The sequence below is a fragment of the Odocoileus virginianus genome, chromosome 20, assembly GCF_023699985.2.
Source record: "Odocoileus virginianus isolate 20LAN1187 ecotype Illinois chromosome 20, Ovbor_1.2, whole genome shotgun sequence".
NCBI classification, from domain to species: domain Eukaryota; kingdom Metazoa; phylum Chordata; class Mammalia; order Artiodactyla; family Cervidae; genus Odocoileus; species Odocoileus virginianus.
In genome coordinates, this window is record NC_069693.1 from 3,541,915 (window position 1) to 3,565,959 (window position 24,045).

Below are 24,045 nucleotides of genomic sequence, written 5' to 3' on the forward strand. Positions count from 1 at the left end.
CACACACACACATAAAGGAAGAAAATGAAACCTATGACTCAGTTGCAGTTTTGCTTTTCTTTAATCAAAGAGCAAGCGGGAGAGTCTGGTTGAAGCTCCCACAGGAACTGCAGGGATGGCCATGGTCCCGGGCCTCCGGGCTCCTCAGCGGTTCCCCCCTGCCCGCCCCCACCCCGGGACGCCGCCAGTGTGATATGGAGACAACAGGGTCTGTTCCCGGGGGGGCGTCTCCAGCACCCCGCCAGGGTCCAGCACGCGGCAGGGCCTCAGTATATAGCCACTGGCAAGAAAGGTGATGAGCCAGGGGAGACTCGTCCCCATGTGATGGGGTAGTCCAGTGAACGGCTGGGGAAGCCAAGGCTGAGAGAGGAGACCGGAGGTCACACAGTCACACGAGGACCACGAACCCACTCAAGTGGCGTCAGACAAACCTGCCCACGGGCCATCCGGTCTCAGGCATGGTCCCCACCAGAGGCAGGTGACACCGCCCCCAAAACTCCTGGTGTGGATTCCCAAAGGAGGCGTCCCCTGGCCCACCTCACCTGTCGGCAGCAGGGCACTCTGCGCCAGCCAGCCCCGGGCCAGGTGCTCACCTGGGGGCCGATCCACTGCAGCCAGAAAAGAGGCAATGCCACCACCTAGAGAGAGCCGCAGGCATGGCAGTCAGCACCCCTTGGACAATTTGTTGTTCAGTCACTCACTTGTGTCTGACTCTTTGTGGCCCCATGGACTGCAGCGCGCCAGGCTTCCCATCCTTCACTGTCTCCAAGAGTTTGCTCAAACTCATGTCCGTTGAGTCAGTGATGCCATCCAACCATCTCATCCTCTGTCATCCCCTTCTCCTCCTGCCTTCAATCTTTCCCAGCATCAAGGTCTTTTCCAATGAGGCAGTTCTTCACATCAGGTGGCCAAAGTGCTGGAGCTTCAGCTTCAGCGTCAGTCCTTCCAATGAATATTCAGGGTTTATTTCCTTTAGAATGGACTGGTTGACTCTCAAGAGTCTTCTCCAGCATCACAGTTTGAAAGACTCGGTGCTCAGCCTTCTTTATGGACCAACTCTCACATCCAAACATGACTACTGGGAAACCCATAGCTCTGACTAGCCGGGCCCTTGTCAATACTGCCACCTGGTGGATGCTGCGGGCAGGACACCTAGGTTTGGCTGCTTGCCGGCCACAGGAGTGGCTCTGCCTCGCCGGTGGCTTCCTCGCCTGTTCCAGCAGTTATTCGGGGAGCGGCTGTCCCCTCTCATGGGACATCTCCAAGCCCACCAGGCGGGCACTTTCAGCCCAAAGCCTCTTGGCCACTTCCTCATCCTCAGCTTCCGGGGCCGGAGCCTTCTCTTTGAGTACATCAAAGTACTTTCCAGAAACACCCTCCAGCTCCTCCGCCACGGCCAGGTAGACGCTGGGCTGGGCCGCCAGCTGGGGGCTCTTGACCAGCAGCCAGAAGATGGGCCCTGCAGTCAGTCCACAGAGAGCTCAGTCCAGACATCCAGAGAGGAAGGCACAGAAAGCCCACCTCACCCCGGGTTGCTCGGGGCCCACGGAAGCAGAAGGGTCCCTGGAGGCCCACGGAGCTCACCTGCGGCCTCTGCCTCTCTGGTCCTTACACAGGAGCTCCCTTCCCTGGCACTGCTCAGACAAGTCAGCTGCAGATGCAGGAACCAGCCTGAAAGCTGCCTCCTCCAGGAAGCCCCCCTCACTCTTCCCAGGCAAATGGAAGGTCCGAGCCCTCACCCCACCCGATCTCTCTTTTTGTTTTGTTTTCGGCTGCGCCATGCGTGGCATGGGAATCTTAGCTCCCCAACCAGGGACTGAACCTGTGGCCCCTGCAGTGGAGGCACAGAGTCTTAACTACTGGACCACGAAGGAAGTACCCCCACCACCCCGATCTGTCTTTAAACTGACTTTTGTGTATTGTCTCCAGTGCCAGCCTCAGCTTAAGATTCTTGATACCTAGCCACCACCAACTGAGATGTTTGCCAGGATAACAAACACTAGTTATAAAGCTCTCACCATTTATTCAGCCTAAATCTGTGCTGGCCCTTTTCAGGGTGGTCTCATCTAGTCCTCCCCACTGTGAGACAGGTACTACTATGAGCCTTACTTGGCAGATAAGGAAATAGGGATTTGGAAAGAAGTCTCTTCCCTGGGTGGCCCAGCCAGTTTGGGATGAAACTAGAGCTATCCCACACATGGCTGGACTCCAGGCAGTCAGCCCCATGACCTCCTCCTCTGAAACATGTTTCTCATCAATCACTGGAAGGACTGACGCTGAGGCTGAAGCCCCAATAATCTGGCCACCTGACGTGAAGAGCCAACTCATTAGAAAAGACTCTGATGCTGGGAAAGACTGAAGGCAGGAGGAGAAGGGGGCAACAGAGGATGAGATGTTTGGATGGCACCACTGACTCGATGCACAGGGGTTTGAGCAAACTCTGGGAGCTGGTGATGGACAGGGAAGCCTGGCATACTGCCGTCCATGGGGCCGCAAAGGGTCGGACACGACTGAGCGACTGAACAACACAAGGCTCGGGCCTGTTTCCCAGGGTGTTCTGAGGCTGGCAGGCTGGGCAGACACATGAAAGTGAGCTGGTACCAGGGAAGACACGGGGGAAAGCAGAAAAAGCCCCTGAGATAGACCCCGAGTGTGATGTTAATTTTATGTGTGGGGATCTTCCCTGATGGCGCAGTGGTTAACACTTGGAGCTGCCAACGCAGGCGGCACAGGTCCCATTCCTGGTCAGGAAACTAAGATCCCATGTGCAAAGCAGCCAAAAGGTAAAAGAGAGAGAAAATGTATATGTGAACTTATTGAGCTACGAGATGCCCAAAGAGCAGGGAGAATACTGTTTCCGGGGTGTCTGTGAGGGTGTGTGTAAAGACTGTGAAATCCACCCTCCCAAGGTGGGCGGGCACTGGGAACTTAACTGGTGGGACGCTGAGCCCGGACGTCCACCCCCTTGGCTTTTCAAGTCAGCCTGGGACTTACACCAGTGGCTCCCCTGGTCCTCGGGCCTTCGGGTTTGGGCTGGAAGTGCAGGGCCAGCATTCCTAGGCCTCCGACATACAAGGCAGGTCCTGGGACTTCTTGGCCCCCACATATGCATGAGCCAAACCCTCCTAGTCAATCTCTCTAAATACCCCTGTATATCCTATTGGTTCAGTTTTCCTGGAAAACCCTCATACACTGAGGGAGGGCCCTGGGCCCCAAGCTGGGAGGACAGGGGTTCAGGTAAGGGACCCCAGGCCAGGAGGGGACTTACCGAGTGTGAAGCTGGAGAAGGCAGAGCTGTGCATGCCCGTGTGTCTGCCCAGCTCTGTCCTGGCCACACCGGGATGCAAGGCGTTGACAGTCACGCCCGTGCCTGGGACAGAAGGGAAGAGTGAGGCAAACAGACAGCAGGTCCACCCCTCACCCGGAAGGCTGGCGCTGCCCGCCCTGGAATCTAGGACTCCCCCGAGTCTACATCACCCTCCTGCTCTGGAACCTTCACATCCGTGCTTTTATCTTGCACGGCAGCTGTCTCACAGCTGCCCAAAGCAAAGCCTCTGAACCTGAGTGCATAAACATCACCTGGAGGGCTGGAGAAGCCCAGACCGCTAGGCTCCACACCCAGACTCTGAAGCAGTGGTCGGGGAGGGGTCTGAGATGCTGCAATTATAACAAGCGCTCAGGTTAGCCCACGCTGCCAGTCCACAGACCCTCTTTGAGAAGGGCAAAGGGCAGGCTCTTCAGCTTTGGCACTACGGATGCTGAGCTGGGATATTCTTTATCCTGTGCATTGCAGGATGTTGAGCACCACCCCTGGCCCCTGCCCACGAGATGCCTGGAACATCTCCCAACCCGCCCCTCTTCCCCAGACGACAGCCAAAAACATCTCCAGATACTGCCAAAGCTCCACTGGCCTAGAACAGCAAAGGCTCGGGTGCCTGCATGGGATGAGCAGAGGAGAGTGCAGTGATCAATTAGTGATGTCTGCTTCGGGCACCAGTGGGGAGCTGATAGGACGTGTGTCATGAGTTGGCCTGCTGTCCTGGAGCCACTGCTTGACTTCCCATCCACCCAGGGTCACGGCAGGACCGTTTCAAGCTCGGACCCAACGGAGAGGGGAGCCCAGCGAGGCTCGGCCACACGCACCCTGCAGCCGCCGGCTCAGCTCCTTGGTGGAGAGGACAATGGCCAGCTTGCTCTGGCAGTAGGCCGCCTTCGTGTCGTACTTCCTCTTCTCCCAGTTCAAGTCCTCGAAGTCTATGTGCCCAGCAACGTGGGCCAAGGACGAGACGTTGATGATGCGCGAAGGGGCGGAGGCTTTCAGCTTATCCAGCAGCAAGTTCGTCAAAAGGAAGTGGCCTGGAAGAAGGAAAACAGAGAGAGAGCTCTTCCTGAATTCTTGTCCCGGGCGTAGGACCCTACTGAGAACATCATCACCTTACTGCCTCCTTCCATAACCTGTGTTTCTCAGCAGGGTCCCCCCTGCCCTCCAGGGGGCATTTGGCAAAGTCTGGAGGCGATCTTGATCATCACGGCTGTGGACCATACAAGGAGTGCTACTGCAACCTAAGGGGTGGAGGCCAGGGATGCGGCTAGAAATCCCCCAGTGCAGGAGTCGCCTGGGGGCCTCGCGGTTAGGATGCTGGGATCTCACTGCGGCAGCCTGAGTGCAATCCTGACCCGGTAAACTGAGATCCTACCAGCCCTGTGGTGCACCTAAAATAAAAAAAGCTGCAATGCACAAGACAGTCCCCACAACTAATTATCACAAAGTCCTGTGATAACCCTCTATGAGGGCCGTCTGTCTATCAAAACTCTCTCTCCGTTTCTTTCCCAGTGATAGAATTTTGGGTTACCCATGAGACTGCCCAGTAAAGACAACATTTCCCAGTCTCCCTTGCAGCTCCACCAGGTCACATAACTGAGTCCCAGCCAGTAGCGGATGAAGATAGTCACACATGTTACGGGTGAACTGTGCGTGCTTAAGTTGCTCATTCCCTTTTCCAAGGGCTCTTCCCCACCCAGGGATCGAACCCGGGTCTCCTGCACTGCAGGGAGATATTTTACCACCTGAACCACCAGGGAAGCCATGTCACCCCCCCAAGTACCCCTAAAAAAAAGAGTCCTACCCTCCAGTACCTTGGAGTGTGACCTTATTTGGAGAGAGGGTCTACAGAAAGGTGATAAAGTTTAAACGAGCTCATTAGGGTAGCCCCTAATCCCATATGACTGATGTCTACCCGATGTCCCTCAGCCCTGTTGATGGGCTCAGAGTGACAACAGACAAACTGACACAGCAAGTGAAGGACAGACAGACAAAGGGACAAGAGGCCAAGAGCCTGATGAAAGGTCCGAAGGACTGAAGGTCCAGCCGTGAACAGGGGGGCTCCCCGAGCTGCCAGGTGACCCCACGCACGGCCGCCTTGGAGAGTGGAGGAAGACCCCTCCCGGAGCCTGCATCTGGTCCAGGGGGGCCCTCGCCCACATCCCGGGCCGATGCCACTCAGCCTGCAGCCTCACCCAGATAGTTAACGCCAAGCTGCATCTCAAAGCCGTCCTCGGTGGTCCAATGGGGGCACCGCATCACAGCCGCATTGTTGATCAGGATGTGAACATGCTCCTCCTCTGGAAAACAGGGGTGAGGACAAACGGGACTCAGTTTCCCCCTCTGTGAAATGGGTAACAGAACCTGCCAGGTAGGATGGCTTCATCCACTCAAAAAGTACTTTCTGCAACTTAAGTGTCCATCGACAGGGGAATGGATAAAGAAGACATAGTACAATGGAATATTATTCGGCCATAAAAAAGAATGAAACAATGCCATTTGCAGCAACAGGGACGGACCTAGAGATCATCATACTAGGTGAAGTGAGCCAGAGAAAGGCAAAATTATATATCACTTAAATGTTGTTACTGTTCAGTCACTAAGTTTGCATACGACTGCGACCACATGGACTGCAGCACGCCAGGCTTCCCTGTCCTTCACTATCTCCCAGAGTTTGCTCAGACTTATGTCCATTGGGCCAATGATGTCATCCAACCATCTCATTCTCTCACTTAAAAATGGAATCTTAAATAAAAGGATACTAATGACTTCATTTACAAAACAGAAATAGACTCACAGACATCGAAAACTTATGGTTACCAAGGTGCAGGGGGAGGGGTTAATTAGGAATCTGGGATTAACACATACCTGCTACTATATATAAAATAGATAACCAACAAAGACCTACTGTATGGCATGGGGAACTATACTCAATACCTTGTAATACTCTAGAATAGAAACGAATCTTAAAAAAAAATATTTTTGTGCACATTCATGTGTGAATGTAAGTAAATCAGAGCTCAAGCTTGCCGTAGACCTCAAACTAACAAAATACTGTAAGTCAATTATATTTCAATAAAAATTTAAACACACACAGGAATTCCCTGGCGTCCAGTAGTTAGGACTCCACGCTTCCACAGCAAGGCTCATGGATTCAATCCCTGGTCGGGAACTAAAATCGTGCAAGACCCACAGTGGCAGGGAAAGAAACAAACATACACAATAAAAGGAAAAAGTTCCGCCCACACTGATCTCCCGGGGAGAACTGGGGACAAACAGCAGGGGCAGGACCGGCTGTGTAACAGGCTGCGGTTTATACAAAAGACCCATGGGCAGGTGTGTCCCCCGCTGGCTTTATGCACGCAGAAACGGTCCCCAGAGGACACGCAGCGGGGGAAGCAGTGAACCCATCTGAGGACAGCATCCAGGGAGCGGTGGCGGGTGCGCCAGGAAGATGTTCTCCTCTATCCCCGTTTGCACTTTCTGTACGTTTAAGCTTGCAAATGTTATTCCTGTTCGGAAAATAGATAAATATGTAAGCGGTTCCGAGACCGAGTGGCGAGCAGCAGGAAGAGTGAGTCAGCCATCAGGGAGACGGAAGTGCAAAGAAACGCCAGCCTGATTTCTGGATCTGCAGCAGGAAACGCCCAGTGGAAAAGGTGGGCGTTTCTGGGTGCTCCGCATCGTGCCTGCAGGTCCCCTCTGAGTCACCTGTCCTCATGGCCGACACGGCCCAGTCGCTCCAGAGACAGAGCCTGAATCTGACTCACGTCTGTGTCCCCGGAGCCACCCCAGCGCCAGATAGCCTGAGCAAACAGTGGGTGACTCGGTGTCTCTGCCCTTCTCCCGGTTAACTCTCCCTCTGCCTCCCTACACATCAAATCCGTTCCCGGCCTCTGCTTCTCCCAGGAGCCCAGCTCAGCAGAAGGACTTGGGTTTCCTGGAGAGTGGGACTCAGTAACCTTCTTCTGTAAGGGGCCAGGCAGCAAATACCTTCGGTTTTGCAGGCGATTTGGTCTGTCTCCACTGAGCTCTGCCCTCGCAGGACTAAAGCAGCCACAGACAAAATGGAAACTGATGGGCCCAGCTGTGTGTCAATTAAACTTTACAGAGATGATTTTGTTGTCGCTGAGTCACTCAGTCCTGTCCGACTCTTTGCAAACCCCATGGACTATAGCCCGCCAGGCTCCTCTGTCCATGGGATTCTCCAGGCAACAATACTGGGATGGGTTGCCATTCCCTTCTCCAGCAGATCTTCCTAACCCAGGGACTGAACTCACGTCTCCTGCATTGACAGGCGGGTTCTTTACCACTGAGCCACCAGGGAAGACCCTTTATGGAGATACGTGTACACATATAGCTGATTCACATTCTTCTACAGCAGAAACACAACACTGTAAACAATCATACTCCAGTCTGAAAAAAAAAAAAACCTTTAGGGAAACTAAACTCTGCATTCCAGGAATTCCCTGGCGATCCAGGAGTTAGGACTCTGTGCTTTCACTGCCCAGAGAGCAGGTTCAATCTGTGGCCTGGGAACTAACATCCTAAAAGCCATGCAGTGTGGCCAAAAAAAAAAAACACAATCTGAATTCCATATAATAGTCATATGTCATGAAATGTTATTCTTTGATTTGCTTTCCCACATGTAAAAATGGCAAATATGTAAACATGAAAATGTCAAAAAGAAAAAAATGTAAAATCTGCACCCAAAGACCGAACAAAAACAGCCAGTGACCAACACTCAGCTCTAGGACCTGCCTGGTGCGACCCCTCCTCACTGCCCGGCCACTCAAGCCCTCCCTCGCTAGGCCAGCAGCCGCTCTCCTACCTTCAGTGACCTTCACCGCGAACTCTCGGATGGACTTAAGGGAGGCCAAGTCCAGGTGCCGGGCGTTGACGCGGTGATTCAGGGTCTCCCCTCGGATCTCCTTGGCCGCTGCTTCGTACTTCTCCATGTCTCGACAGGCGAGAATGATGTTGCCTCCTGGAAGACCCAGACGAGAAAAAAAATTTTTCAGTAAACATAAAAAGGATCCACTCCTAAGTGTATGTACCCAAGATAAATGAAAACATAAGTCCATACAAAACTGTGTACTCACACGTACACAGTGGTACTATTCACAGCAGCCAGAGGTAGAAATGCCCCAAATGTCCATCGAGGGAACAATGAACGTGGAGGTGGAGGGATAAATTGGGAGTTTGGGACTAACATATACACACGACTGTATATAAAAGAGATAACCAACAAGGACCTACTGGAGGCCGCAGGGAATGCTGATCAATATTCTGTAACGAGCTAAATAGGACATAATTTGAAAAAGAATAGATACATGTGTATGTAAAAGAGAATCACTTTGTGGCACAACTGAAGCTAACACAAAATCAACTATACTCCAATATTTTTTGAAAAATTATTAAGGGATACATGAATAAGGGAAACATGGTCTATCCATCAGTGGAACATTACTCAGCCATGAAAAGGAAGGAAATCGCAAAACATCCAGACCTTGGATGAGCCTCACACACATGAGGCTCACTCACTCAAAGAAAGCAGACATAAAAGGGCAGTGTATGATCCCATTAATCTGAAGTGCCCAGAAGAGGCAAATCCACAGAAGGAAGATCAGTGGTTTCCTAGCTTTGCAGAGGATGGGAAATTAAGAGGGTGATGGCTTAGAGGACACAGGTTTTATTTTGGGGGTGATGAAAAATGTTCTACAATGGAGAGCAGTAATGGTTGCACATTTCTGTGAATATACTAAAAATCACATAAGTGTATATTTTAAACATGTGAATTAAATCCTAATACAGCTGTTAAAAAAAATTTTTTTTTCAAATTAAAAAAGTGAGAAAGAACAGGGACTGAGAGAAGGATGGGCAACAACGATGCTGACTGTGTGGGTCTTTGGGGCTCCCCTGGGGTGGACCAGCCACCTCACACACCGGCTGCCCCACCACACAGTCCAGGGCAGAGCTCGTCAAGTCCGGGCTCCTCTGTCCTCGCAGGGCCAGCCCAGCCCTTGGACGGCGGTGGGTGTGTTGGCCCAAGTTCCGGTCTCACCTGGTCCTGAAAGGAACACCTGCCCCTCCCTTGGGGAAACCCCATGTGATGAGGCGCAGGGGCAGAGGACCGCCCACCATGGCCCCCATCACTGACCTTGGGGCGAACATGCAGCTCGGGCCTGGCTGATCCAGCAGGGACCCACCACAGCTCAACCCCCGCAAGGAGAGGTCCCAGCCTCTCCCAGCCCTCACGCCTGCCCCGGCCTCTCCCTCCCAACTCTGGTCCAGCTGTTCAAACAAAACCGGGACGCCTCCCTCTCTCCTACCTGTCCCCTAAGAAACCCCACCGATTCTAAATTCAAGAGAGCTCTGTGGGGAACCCCCTGGCAGTCCTGTGGTTAGGAATCCGAGCTTCCGTTGCAAGGGGCCTGGGTTTGATCCCTGGTCAGGGAACTAAGATCCTGCACGCCACACAGTGGGGCCAAAAATATATAAATTTTTAAGAGAGAGAGATCTGGACCGCAACAAGAAGGCGAAACTGCCGGGCGCGATTAAGGGGCTGTACCCCGAAACACTGAGCCCAGAACAGCTGGAGAAGCTGCGCGGCTTCAAGATTCAAACTCGGATTACTAATGAGAAGTACCTTAGGACCCACAAAGAAGTGGCGTTGCTCATAAGTGGTTTGTTCAGAGATATGTTTTTGAAAAGACCAGACGACATTCAAGAATTTGCCGCAGACTATTTCACGGATCCAAGACTTCCCAAAAAGATTCACATGCAGCTAATTAAGGAGAAGAAAGCGGCTTAATTAGCAAAATCACGATGCTCAGCTGTTGAGAGAGACCAGAAAGAATCCAGCCTCTGGGTCATCTGAAAGCCAGAGAGCTCTGTTGCCCTCAGTGTGGGTTTCCAGGCTGCCCTGGGCTGCGCCTGCTGTTGCAAAGGCTTTTAAAGATACTCATTAAAAGCAGACCTTCCTGTGCGAAAAATAAAAAATAAAAAAATAAAAGAGAGAGATGTGTGTGCTGAGGAGGACACGTCTCCATAAGCCCACTCTGACCATGAGAAAAACATCAAACAGACCCAAACTGAAGAGGGAATTCTATTAAAGACCTGATCAGTAAGCTTGGAAGAGCCAGAAGTCTTATTCCCAGCCTCTGACCCAGGCCCCGACCCAGTCAATGGGAGTGAGTCCAGCTAGCATAGGAGACGGTGAGGCTGATACAGAGAAAAACCCAAACCGGAAACTGCTGAGTGTCCACGGGCTCCTCTGAGCCCCTGGACCCACCCGCCCCCTTCCAGGAACACCAGGCTCTGGGGCTTAAGCCAGCCTGCGTTTGTTTCTGCCACTTGCAAAACCGAAAGAATCAGAAGCCTTAACACCCCCAGGTCTTAACACCAGATCTTAACATCCCCAGGGGAATCCCATCGTCCACCACCAGATCTCGCGCCTGAGCCCTGGGCAGAGAAGCAGGTGCCCACCTCTTTTGGCCAGCTCCAGGGCGGTCTGCTTCCCGATGCCCGTGTTGGCACCAGTCACTATGACAGTCTTCCCAGGAATGGTGGCCTTGCTGGGACAAGCCCCGCCGGAGACAAAGTCCCTGGAGGTAGGAAACGGGAGGTCAGTTCCATCTGTCTGTCCACTCTCACCGCAGGGACCCCTGACAGTTACGATCTCAGGCAAGGGACCGCTCTGAGCTTGTGTTCCCCCAGCGGAAAGATGGGAACAACAAACATCACACAACCCAAGGGAGCCCTGTGGTTACTCAACATCACCTGGTGTGGGGGAGCCTCCTCGTCATAACCATCGTTACCTGATAAAGACCCCTGTGTTCGACCCCTCCGGCTGTTGTAACATGTCACTAGGAGCTCAGTGGGTGAAAACCACACAGTGGTGTTTCCCTAGAGTCTGCGGGTCAGAGTCCGAGACAGGTCTCACAGGCTAAAACCGAGATGTCGCCAGCGCTGTGTTCCTGGAGGCGCGAGGGAGAATTGAGAATTGTTCCCGAGGCTTTTCCAGATTCTAAGGGCCGCCTGCATCCCTGGGCTCGTGGCCCCATCCCCCACCTTCAAAGTCAGCAACACAGCGGTGTCAAGTCCCCGGCTCTGATTCTCCCGCCTCCCTCTTGTGAGTACCGTTGTGACAACACTGGGGCCACCTGGTGATCATCTCCCATCATGGAGGTCCTCAGTGACATCTGCAGAGTCCCTTTGGACAGGTAAGGAAACAGTCATAGGTTCTGGGCATTAGGATGTGCCCAGAAGAGAGGGCAGGAGGGCCTTATTCTGCGACTGTGTCCATACTCCAGAGGCTAAATAGTGGAAACTAAATGTCACCAACAGGAAGCTGGCCAGAGAAACAGTGTCCTCTCCAGACAAGAGGGTCATTTTTAATTAAAAATAAACAGTCATATTCCCCATCCCCAGCTAGGGCATTCAGCTTTCTTTTATTCTTCCCAAGCTGGTATTTTTTATTAGTATTATTTTTAAGCTTTTTCAGAACTAACAGACATCAGCATGAATAAAAATAAAAACAGCAGCTGACGAATTTTTTGGCCATGCCTTCTGCTTTGAGGGTTCTTACTTCCCCAACCAAGGACTGAACACAGGCCCCAGCAGAGGAAGCGCCAAGTCCTAACCCCCAGAGCACCAGGAAATTTCCAGATGATTTCTATTATAAGGAAAAATTATTTCCATTTCCTAGAGCTCTCAAAAAAAAGGTGGTTAATATTTACAATTCAGTTTACAAAAAACAAGATACCAGCAGGCTACACAAAAAAGACTTTATTGGATCAGGAAGAACAAGTTCAAAATGAAGCCTCATCACAGAGCAGATGAACAAGCCCAAACGTATTTATTCAAAGAGACTGACAGTCAGTCTATCCTTCAACCCCTTATGAGAGTGGAAAAAAAGATACTTTAATAGTGCAATCACTTTCTGGCCTAAGTCTCAACTAATATCTTGAGTAACTGTAATAAAATACACATTGCTAATCCTGAACACTTAACATGAGGTCTACCATCTTAACAAATTTTTAAGTGTACAGTATAATACTGTTACTACAAGCATAACATGATTATATTTTTAGGTGATCAGTAGTCACACCGCATGGCTTGTAATAGCCAGGGCGAATGTAAAAGATTTCCATCTTCACAGAAAGTTCTACTGAATGGTACTGCTATGGAATATTTGGCTGCTGTATTGTAGTTTGGAGTGGGGGGGATTTTTATATTGAAGAATAGTTGATATACATTATATACAGTACAGGTGGACAACATAGTGCTTTACAATATTTAAAGGTTATATTCCATTTATATCAATTATAAAAAATTTGCTAAGTTCCCCTGGTTGTACAATATATCCTTGTACTCTATTTTATAACTAATAGTTTGTACCTCTTAGACCCCTGTCTTGTTTTTATTAAGTGAATTAGCCCAGGAACCACAGGAAAGAACTGTCGTATGTGCTCGTATGTGTATATCCCACGCAATAACGATCTTTTCATTGACTGAATTGGACATTTGTTTCCCTGATTCCGGACAATGACAGCTTAAGTGATATACACGTTCCTTGCATCTGGGCCAGGACGTGACATATGGGAGGTGCTCAGTAGGTATCTGCCGAACGAATTAATTAATCTATTAAAAGTCCGGAAGCAAGTAGACCAAAATGTTTACCGGGGCCCGGATCCGCCCCTTTCTCTGGCCGACCTTGGGCCGTGACCTGCCCGCTCGGGGCCCAGGCTTGTCCCCGCATTCTCTGGGAGCACTGCTGGATGAGTGGACAGGAGGACTCCCAGGTGGGCGAGGAGCTGGCGATCTCCACCCGGCCCTCCCTCCCTGTCCAAGCCCACCGGCCCGCCGTTACCGCGCCTGAGACCCGCGCGAACTCACTTGAGCAGCACGGCGCCGCCCACGGCCGTGCCCAGCACGGACAGCGGCAGAACGTAACGGCTCATGCCTGGCCGGAGTGGGAGTCTCACTGCAGCCGCCCGCACTCCCGCGCCCGGCGTCAGCCCCAGGAGCGCGCCGCCCGGGCCCCACGTGCGGAAGGGCGCACGCCGCCGGAACCCCGCGATTCCGGAAGGGGCGGGGCGGGGCCCAAGTGACGGACTGCGAGCGCAGCTGCTGCTGGGAAGGGTAGTCTCTGGGGCCGGGGCGTGGCCGGGGCCTCGGGGGCGGAGCCTACGCGCGGTTCCAATGACGTCACACTCGCTCAGCTTCAAAGTCCGACCCAGGAGCCCAGGGGGCCGCTGTCCTTCGGGACCTGGGTCCTCTGTGTGTCTTTCAAATGGATCAGCCTGTTTCCTCATCTACGTGTGCCTTACGAACTAGCTATGTATAAAACAAAACAGCTCCGAGACTATATTGTACAGCACAGGGACGACAGCCAGTATTTCGTAAAAACTTTAAACCGAATATAACCCATAAAAAATCTGAATCACTGTGTTGTACACCTGAAACTAATGTAGTACTGAAAATCAAGTATACCTCAATAAAAACATAAATAAGTAGCATAAATATACAAGTTATTTGTCCACTTTCTGGGACAATTTGATAAATTCAATGCCCAGATCCAAGACCTACAAGCCTAGGAGGTTCCCAGATTCCTGGAGTACTGAGTGAGGAGGTCATGGGGGCGTAAACTATTTCCGAATAAGATCGTATTCCGAGGTCTACTACACATTAGGATTTCAATATATAAATTTGTGGAGGTAGAAGGGAGAGGCAATTCAACTCATCCCACTTAATCAAAATAATCAAAAGTGGGAAGCAATCCAATTTGTAATAGATATGTCCATCAACAGTTAAAGGAATAAGTTATTTATAGTAAATTCAGACAATGGAAAGAAAATGAAAGTGAAGTCGCTCAGTCATATGGGACTCTTTGCAATCTGTGGACTGCAGCCTACCAGGCTCCTCCATCCTTGGGATTCTCCAAGCAAGAATACTGGAGTGGGTTGCCATTTCCTTCTCCTTAGACAATGGACTTCCTTAATAAAAAGGAATGATCTACTGGTATTTGTACAATATGTATGATTCCAGTTACATGACAGTCTAGGTGAGAGAATGAAGACCAGTGGTTACAAAGGGTCGAGGGGGTGAGGGAAGTGATTACTGCAAAGGGAACCTTTGGGGAGTTTTGGAAAGAGTATCTCGATTACACAGGAATTTATACACATGATAGCATACATTCGTCAAGTCTCATCAGTATATTCACTGAATTTCATTGCATGTAAGACGCTTCCCAAGTGGTGCTAGTGGTAAAGAACCCGCCTCCCAGTGCAGGAGATGTAAGAGGCACGCGTTCAACCCCTGGGTCAGGAAGGTCCCCTGGAGGAGGAAGTGGCAACCCACTCCAGGATTCTTGCCTGGAGAATCCCATGGACAGAGGATCCTGGCGGGGTTACGGTTCATGGGGTTGCGAAGAGTTGGACACGACTGAAGCAATTTAGCACCCATGCAGTGCATGTAAATTATACTGCAATAAAACTGATGAAAAAGCAAAAAAAAAAAAATACTACAAAGATTTTCATAAGTTAGTTTCAAAAATTATATCACCCAAGTAACTCTGATTTCTGATTGGATTGAGTTTGTCAATAATCCACAGACACACTTTAGAATACTTTCAAAATGACAAATAGCTGATTAATAAATTGTTTCCAAATGTCCCAAGAGCTTTTTTTTTCTTTTCCTTTTTTTGTTAACAAGACAAAACATGCCTATTAGCTAAAATTGGTGAGTTGGGGTAGGACGTGGCAGAAATGTGCATGGCTGGAGATGAGAGGCTCGGGGGGTCAATTGAGCACTCAGGATGGAGGAGCCAGAGGTCAGCAGCCTTGTAGGTGGGGGGCCCTACCCCCAACAACAGCAGGAACTCTTGGGAACAGGATGAAAGCACCTGGACAGAAAACTCCAGGTTGGTCTCTGAGATGGGGATGTCCAGGGTGGAGAAAGATCTAGAAACTCTGAAGCATCACCTTTTGGCTCCAGTATGACACAGAGGGCTGACGTGACTTGCAGGTCCGGGACAGCAGAACTAACAGTGAGTCATGAAAACCCTCCTGGACACAGGAAACACAACAGGGCATCCAAAGAAAACACATTGGCCAGCATCCAGGATCTGTGATTGGAGATTCAGGCTAGGAGTGAGGGAAGACTTCCTAGAGGAGGCAACACCTAAATAGGGTTCTGAAGGATGACTAGGAGTTCTTCAAGTGGACTGACTGGAGTCATGAGAAGTTATGAGGCAAGTTGCTTGGGATGGTAGGAGGTTTGACTTGAAGTGGTAGGCAGCTGGCAAGAGATGTGGCTGAAGAGAAGATTTTTTTTCATAAAGGCAATAATGCCAGCTTTTGTTTATTAAGTGTGGGCTTCCCTGGTGGCATAGTGGTAAAGAATCCACCTGCAATACAGGAGACACAAGAGACATGAGTTTGATCCCTGGGTGGAGAAGACCCCCTGGATAAAGAAATGACAACCCACTCCAGTTTTCTTGCCTGGAGAATTACACGGACTAGCAGGCTACAGTCCATGGGGTCGCAGAGAATCAAACACAAGTGAGCAGCTGTGTACAGCATGCGGCATAGTGCTGTTGATCGAGTGTCTAGTCTGTGCCAAATATTTAGTCTACACAGCAAGTGAAACCATAGGTGTGCTGCTGGGGCGTTGCAAGGGGAGCTGGCTCTTGCAAAAGGTTTCTCCCCTTCCTGAGATGGTGGGAACTCAGGGTTCCTGAATCATGGAGTGGGCAAGATGTGGGAAAGAGGAAGTTTCCACCGAGGCTGTACAGACCCCCAGGCATGGATCTAGAAAGATCCTGTTTCAGATTTCTGCTCCACCTCTTCTTAGATGTGTACCTTGAGCAGTGACTTCCCCTCTGTCAACTTCTGTCTCTTCTTACCCACCAAAATGACAGAGTTAGTATCCTTCATATGTAAAAAGTTCTAATGAATCAATAAGGAAAAAAAGTCTCACCCCTAACAGAGAGAGGGGGGAGCATAGGCAAAGGATATAAGGGGAAATTTGTAAAGAAAGAAAATCAAGAAACACAAAAAACTAGTCAGCCTTACTGGGAATCAAAGAAACTCATTAGGATAATGACAAGATAATATTTTTCACTTATCAGATTGACAGGATCAAAGCAATGATAACACCCAATGTTGGCAAAGATGTGGTGAAACAGGTACACCTCCCTGCTGGTGGGAGCATCAGTTGGTACAGCCTTCCTAAAAGATCATGCAGTAGTATGTGGCAAAACCATCTGTGCCAATCTTTGACCCACCTCTTCCCCTTGGAAGAATTTAGGCTAAGAAAATAATAGGTCATTGGGAAAGATGCATACCTGGGAAAATGTTCCTCATTGCCCTGTCTCTCTGTAATAGCAAGACACTGACACAAATAAAATCAACCTCGACGTCTATCAGAAGGAAAATGGTCCTACTCTCTCCTATTCCTATTTCTTCAGTCCTTCTAAAATACTATCTAATGAGTACCTACTGCATCCCAGGCATTGAACTATACACTGAGAATTCAACAATAAGGCAGAGAAGGTCCCTTCCCTCACAGATCCCCTGACACTGACAATACAAGTTAATTGTCTGTACGTGTCCCTGGATAGACTGTCTACAACTTTAGGAAGTTCAAATGTTTAAGAACATCTAGAGCTTCTTCCTTAAATGCCAATGGGTGGGGGGAGGAAGGGAGAGCAGACTGATTTTTTTTTTTAAGCTTAAATATCAAAGTACATATTTTTAGAGTTAAAAAAAAAAAACTACTCTTCTCTTTGGCATCTCTGCCAAGCAGGATGATGGGTGATTTTATTTATTTGGGTGTGTTTCTTTTTGTTGTTTTTATTTTTTGTTTTTTGTGTTTTGTGGGGTTCTTTTTTTTTTTTTTTTTTTTTTTGGCTTTTTGTTCATCTGCATTTTCTTGTTCTGGAGTTCTTGTCCATTTTCCAAGACGAAGAAACTTCTGGAGATGGATGCTGTTTGTTTATGGGCGCACAACGATGTGAACACATTTAATGCCATAGAATTGTCCATTCAAAAATGGTTAAAATGGCAGATTTCATGGCATGTGCAGCTTACTACAATTAAAAATAAGGGGAAATTTTTTTAATAAAAAAATACTGATGCTGGCTCTCTCAACCTCAAATAAATATCCCCTCTGTTAGCCCTTTTTCTTCTCTTCTATAAACTGTTCTTCTAATATCATCTACCGCTAGAGCAAGGGTTAACAAGCATCTTCTGCAAAGGACCAGAGAGAAAATAATTTCAGCTTTTGGGGCCATCCAGTCCCTGTTGCAACAGTTCTGCCATTATGGCAGGGAAGCAGCCACAGAAGGTATGAAAACAAATGAGCAGGGCTGCATTCCAATAAAACTTTATTCATAAGAACAGGCAGTGGGCCACATTTTGCTGGCCTGTCACAGGGTTTGGAAGGATGACAAAGTAAGTCATGACAAGGACACAGGAAACAGCAGAGCACTGATGGCTGTAGCGTTGTTATTATGAAGAGGACAACGCATGCAAATTCCTTCCTCTGAGGACTTCCTATTTGATTCCCAGATGCACCCGAGGAGTTCAGAATATCTACTACCAGGTAGTCTATGCACTTGTTTATCATTGTTGATGTTGCTAATAAATCCCTGCCAACGTCGGGTGCTGTCCCAGGTACTGAGAGAACTCTTCCCCCCATCAGAAGACATCACACCCAGTTCATTCCCCTTCTTCCTCCCTCCCTCTCCTCCTCTCCCTCTCTCCTCTCTTCCTATCCCCGCATTTTTGGAGCCCTTACCTGACACGTAAGAAACAGGTTTAGCGACCCTGAAGCTACCACACTGGATAGACCACATAGAGAAAAGGTTAGGTGGTGGAGGAGCCCTGATGATTCCAGGCTCGTCTTTCCAGTCCCGATGCCGCCCCAGCTTCCAATCCACCCCCACCTCATCAAGAGCAGAGGTGGCTCAGACGGGAGTCTGCCGGCAGTGCGAGAGACCCAGGTTCGATCCCGGGGTGGGAAAGATCCCCTGGAGAAGAAAATGGCAACCCACTCCAGTACTCCCCTTGTCTGAAGCCACCAGGTCTTGGGAAGATTTGTTACATGGCCATAGTGACTGGGACAATCGTTCTTGTTTTGTTGGTTTAGTACAGGCGCTCAGCGCAGCACATTCGTGGCTCCATCATCTGGAGGAAGGGTGGGAAGCAGGGAGGAGGGGCAGAGCATAGACGGTAGTTAACGGTGGTGAGATGGAAGGAAGGCAGGAAAGGAGAGACTCAGTGAGTTTGCCTGGAGCAAGGCAGGCACCACGCAAACAGCTCAGCTAGGATGGAGGGATTCCCCGGGATCTCAGGAGATGGCAACTCCAGGGCTTCCCTAGTGTTCCAGTGGTTAAGAATTGCCTTGCAATGCAGAGGACATGGGTTCAATCCCTGGTTGGGGAGCCAACATCCCATATGCTGCACAGTGTGGCCAAAAAGTTTTTTTAAATAAAAAAGAGTGTGGACTTTATTTGAGGAGGATAAACATGTTTAGGAATTAGATGGATATGATGGTTGCATAACACTGTCAGTGTACAAAATACTATTCAGTTGTTCACTTTAAGAAGGATAATTTTGGGTCAATAAAAAAAAACAAAAAAACTTGATCAAAACACCACTATAGCACAAGTCAGTTTCTGACTCCCGCGGTGATCCTGAGAGCCCACAATGCACCCCCATCCCCTTTCTGAGTTCTTGCACTACACCTCTGCCCCAGAAACACGGGCTTCATTGCGTGAGCACCCGCTTCAGGACCTTTGCACTGGCCCTTGCCCCTGCCTGAAGATCCTTCCCCAGATATCCTCACACCTCACTCACTTCCCTGATGGTTCAGCGGGTCAAGAATCCGCCTGCAATGCATGAGACACAGGGAACGCAGGTTCAATCCCTGGGTCAGGAAGATCCCCTGGAGGAGGAAATGGCAATTCACTCCAGTATTCTTGCCTGGAAATCCCATGGACAGAAGAGCCTGGCGGGCTACCATCGGCTCGCAAAGGGCAGGACACAACTGAGTAACTAACACTTTCATTTTTACTCCCTTCAGACGAGATGGGGCGCGTTCAGGGTGGTATGGCCGCAGACTACTCCCTTCAGGACTTCACTGACACTGCAGTCTCGGTGAGAATTTCCCCAACCAATAAAACCCCAAAGACACCACTGGACCCTCTTCCCTGCTTTATGACCACCATCGACGCTCTACACACTTTTTTATTTTCCACTAGAATATAAACTCCATGAGGGCAGGCTTGGGGCTGTTGAGTTCCCTGGCCCCTAGCACAGCGCCTGGTTAGAGTAGACACTCCGTAACCATTTGTCAAATGAATGGATAAATGTCCTGAATAGATGAATGGTCATCAGAAGCTTAGGACTGAGTCTGCCCGTTCCTTGAGAGCAGGCACTGGGGCGCAGAGCTCTCTGTCTGCAGAACCAGTCCTTGTCACGTCTGTGGATCTGGTTGTGTAGTTATTGACTCATTCCTTTGTCTATATTTCACCCATCCATTGGCTGAGCGCTGAGCCTGTTCTAAGCACCTGACCTGCCTTTTCACACCTCATCTTCCCACCAACCTTTACTGCAAGAACCCGGAGCTTATGCTCCTTGTAATGAGGAAGAAATGAGAACAATCTGGAGTCACTTGCTCCAACCCAGGATCCCAACTGTAGTCTGTCTGGAGTCCTTTCCCATCACTGCCCCCACCCCCGCCCCAGCCCCCCAGCCTGAGAGCCAAGTTCCTCCAGCTTCGAGAGACCAGTCGCCCTGGGTCCCTCCCAGAGAATAAACAGCTCACCACCAGCCTCCCTCCTCCAGCCAGAGCAGTTCTTAGACCCGCCCTCCGGTGTCACGCCCCGCCCCCGCTCATGGGCTAGCCGGTCTCAGAGGAGCTTCAGGGAAATCCCTTCCCTAACCTCTTAGCTCTTAGGCCCTGGGAAGAACTCTGAGCTGCCACCCTGCCCGAGTGGCCTCAGTTTATGGCACCTTTCGGGCCGCCCATGTTCCTGTCACCTCCCCAACCAGAGAGGGAACGTCTTGAAACTCAGGCTTGGGGCAAATCCATCTGAGCTGGAGTCTGGCCACTCTGTCCTTTGTCATTGCCATGGTCAGCATCAACATCAGGACCGTCCTCCACACTGTCTCCAGGCTCATCTCCTCTGGCCAGCCACACCCCCACCTGCCCAGCCTCCCCAGGGGTTCCCTCTGCCCAAAACCCTCTGCATTCCTGGGTCCTGAAATTCAAGTCCAGGCATCCGTGCCACCTCCGCAGAGAAGCCACCCGTGACCCCCTCACCAGGAGCCGCCACACCTGCCCGCCCCGGGCCACTCCACCGCTTCACCTTTGTTTTACTTCCTCCGCAGAGACTACCACAATCTGAAAGGCTTATTCACATGTGTGTTCCTACCTGTTTATCTTCTGTCTCCCCACCACACCCTCTAGAGTGAGAATAACACAAAGGCAGGGAGGGGTTTTGTGGGTCCCCACTTAGAGCGTGCTTGGACCAGATTGGTGCTTGACTGCCTGCTCCTGCATGGCTTGGGGACTTGGCTCATGCCACTTCCCAAGCCTGGAATAGCGTTCCTTGCCAACATCTTCCTTGGCGAATTCCTAGTTAGCCTTCAGAACCCCATCCAGTTATCACTTCACTGGGGAAGTCTTTGACCTCCTCACACACCCACCACAGGTTCAAATGAAAGGTCTCCTCCAGGGATGCTGCGTGCCCTGTCGCCACCTCAGTTAGAGCGTATGTCGCTGTGAATCTCTACTGTGAGTGCCAGCAGGGTCTATTTCCCCAACCAACCTGTCTTCTTGAGAGCAAAGAGTGAGGCACAAATTAGGTCTCAGGGGCCATTTACTGAATGAGTAAGTTAATAAATATGTATGTTAAATATATCTCCCTGATACCCAGCTCGCAGCTTATTCATAAACTCTGCCCCAGCAATCTGCCAGACCCCACTTCCTGTGAATTCTGCCTCCCTCCTAGTCCTAGGAACTCACCAGCAAACCCTCCAGTCGGGGAGACAGAAGTGGGGGCGTGCCTTGGAAGAGCAGGATGATGGAAGAGAGAGGAGGCGGTTTCTGATAGGACACACAGAGCATGTTGGCTTAACGAGCTGCGCCGCGCGTTCTGTCTGGTCTCTGGGATCACCCAACGGAGACAATGAACAGTCCAGTTCCCCCGCGTCCGAGCGACCCCCGTTCGGGGACAGACAAGTTCAGAGCCACAGAGCCCGCAAGCTCGCTCAATTATAGGCGCTGCGCTGTTGGTGGTTTGGTTCGGCGGTTCCCCAGGTTCCCCCCACCCGCTCCCCCAGGACTTAGGGAATCAGACGGAGCAGGGGTGTGAGCGTCCACTGGTATTTGGGAACCACGTGTCCCGGTCTGGAGAGAGGGCGGCGCCTTCTTTGTGGCCGGGGAAGAAGGAAGGAGGCCCCGGGCCCTGAACGGGGGCGGAGGCTCGGGTTTCTGCCTCACCTGCTGCTCCCAAGCACCGAGGAGCTGCGGTGGGGGGTGGCTGGGAGCTCCTGCGCTGCGCCCGCCTCTTCCCCGGGACCCGGGAGTCCGGACCCCCAGCGTCTCCCCCCTCAGACCCTGGAGTCTGGACCCCCAGCCCCTCCCCCCTCGGAGCCCGGAGTCTGGACCCCTAGGCGGTCCTCCCCAATCCAGGACTGCAGCCCCCGCAGAATGCCTTCACAGCACCGTGTCCTCCAGCTGCACATGAAGAAGGGGGCTGGGCTCGGCCAGGTCGGCGTTGGTCCCGGCCCAGAGCCCCTGAGACTTGCGGCAGGGGCCTCCCCGCTCCGACCCCTGTCTGCACCATCAGTGGGGCATCAGTCCCACCCCCCGAGGCTGGCCAAGCTCAGAAAACATCTGTGGCACGGACGGGCAGGGAGGCAAAGTGACAGAGGCGGGGCACAGAAGAGCGCCGGCCCCCCCGCGGCGGCACCCGAGGGCTGGGGGCGGGGGAGGGGTCGCACGCGGCCGGCTCCTCCGCGCCCGCCCGCTGCCGGCGCGCGGGCAGGAGAGTCAGCCCTCCCCTCCGCGGCTCCCGGCCGGGGACACCCCTCCCTCATCCTCTAGGCCACCTGGGGCTGCCAAACTTGCCCTTCAGGTTTGGCTCCGGCCGCCCCGCCCCTCCTTCCTCCAGGAAGCCTGCCTTGACCCTCTGAACCGCCTCTTCTGGGCTTCCAAGTCACCCTCAGTGTTGCTATTGTAGGACCTGTGGAAGAAAGACCTCACCTTTGCGGTTGCAAACACTTCCTCGCATTCTCTCTTACCCTAGGTACAGTACTCAGAGCTCTCCATAAGTCCCCTACATCCTCCCAAAGCTGTGATCCCCACTTTACAGTGGGGGGGGGGGGGTGCACTGAGGCACAGAGAGGTTAAGTCATTTGCCCAGGGCCACACAGCTAAAAGGGGGCCAGACCATGAGCTGGTAACAGAGTACCAAAGGATGCCGGGCCTAAATCGTATGTCTGGACTTCACTGGTGGTCTGGTGGTTAAGAATCCGCTGGCCAATGCATGGGACATGGGTTCGATCCCTGCTTCAGGAAGATCCCACATGCCCTGGGGCAGCTAAGCATGTGAGCCCTGGAGCTGGGACTCTGCAGCAGAAGTCCAGGCACTACAACTCGAGAGAAGCCCTCACTCACCACAACTAGAGAAAAACCCGCCTAGCAACAAAGACCCAGCCCAGCCAGAAAGAAAGGAATAAATTAAAAGTAAGTTGTGTGGTCTGAGTTCAACCGTCTCCACCACTTATTAGCTGTGGGATCATAGACAAATGACTTGAATATGCCTCAGTTTCTTCATGTATAAAATGGGGATAATCAAACCCATTTCATAAGATGTTGTGAGGTTTATACAAACCCACACCTCATGCTCAGAAGAAGATATAAGCACTCAATAAGTATTACCAAAATGATTAAGTGGCAAAGGCAGGACTGGAATCCACACCCACCTGGGCTCTTTACCATAATACCATATGTCTTATCTCTCTTTCTCTCTGTTGTTTCCTCCCCATCAATCCAGGACAAGGATGTGCCTTCTGTGGTTTCCAGCTTCACTTAGTATAGTTTGTGGGGTCAGCATGCGTTCACTGAAGCAATAATGCACAGAAGGGTACTAAATGCAAAAGTGCATTAATTCAGCAAATGTCACTCCAGCACTTACTACACACAAAATCCTATTCTATAAGCTGCAGGTAGACTAGGGGACTGAACATACAATAGTCTTTGTCCTTGTGAAGTTTACATTTTAATGAGGGAGACGTAAAATAGACAAAATGAACAAGTAATACAGTGTGTTTAACCTCATCTTTTAATTACAAAATTAAAAGACGCTTGCTCCTTGGAAGAAGAGCTATGACCAACCTAGACAGTGTATTAGAAAGCAGAGACATCACTTTGCCAACGAAGTTCTGTATCGTCAAAGCTATTGTTTTCCCAGTAGTCATGTATGGATGTGAGAGTTGGACTATAAAGAAAGCTGAGCGCGGAAGAATTGATGCTTTTGAACTGTGTGTTGGAGAAGACTCTTGAGAGTCCCTTGGACTGCAAGGAGATCAGAGCAGTCCATCCTGAAGGAAATCAGTCCTGAATATTCATTGTAAGGACTGATGCTAAAACTGAAGCTCCAATACTTTGGCCACCTGATGCAAAGAACCGACTCACTGGAAAAG

General features: G+C 50.8%; 1 protein-coding gene across 4 annotated transcripts; it reads right to left on the reverse strand.

The window, feature by feature from the left end:
• Window positions 1-42: 42 nt before the first annotated feature.
• On the reverse strand, window positions 43-13,414 carry RDH13 (retinol dehydrogenase 13). 4 transcript variants are annotated; one of them, XM_070450313.1, is made up of 7 exons: window positions 13,223-13,414; window positions 10,811-10,929; window positions 8,154-8,309; window positions 5,518-5,622; window positions 4,144-4,356; window positions 3,269-3,370; window positions 43-638 (listed from the first exon to the last, which is right to left on the reverse strand). In XM_070450313.1, exons 1-7 carry the CDS (start codon window positions 13,285-13,287, stop codon window positions 412-414), a joined length of 987 nt encoding a protein of 328 aa, XP_070306414.1. In that variant the 5' UTR covers window positions 13,288-13,414; the 3' UTR covers window positions 43-411. The 4 variants fall into 4 exon arrangements, with proteins under 4 accessions (XP_070306414.1, XP_020745278.2, XP_070306416.1 ...); XM_020889619.2 differs by lacking the exon at window positions 43-638 and adding an exon at window positions 1,031-1,459 and having other exon boundaries at window positions 13,223-13,412; XM_070450314.1 differs by lacking the exon at window positions 43-638 and adding an exon at window positions 2,004-2,753.
• Between the last annotated feature and the right edge of the window lie 10,631 nt (window positions 13,415-24,045).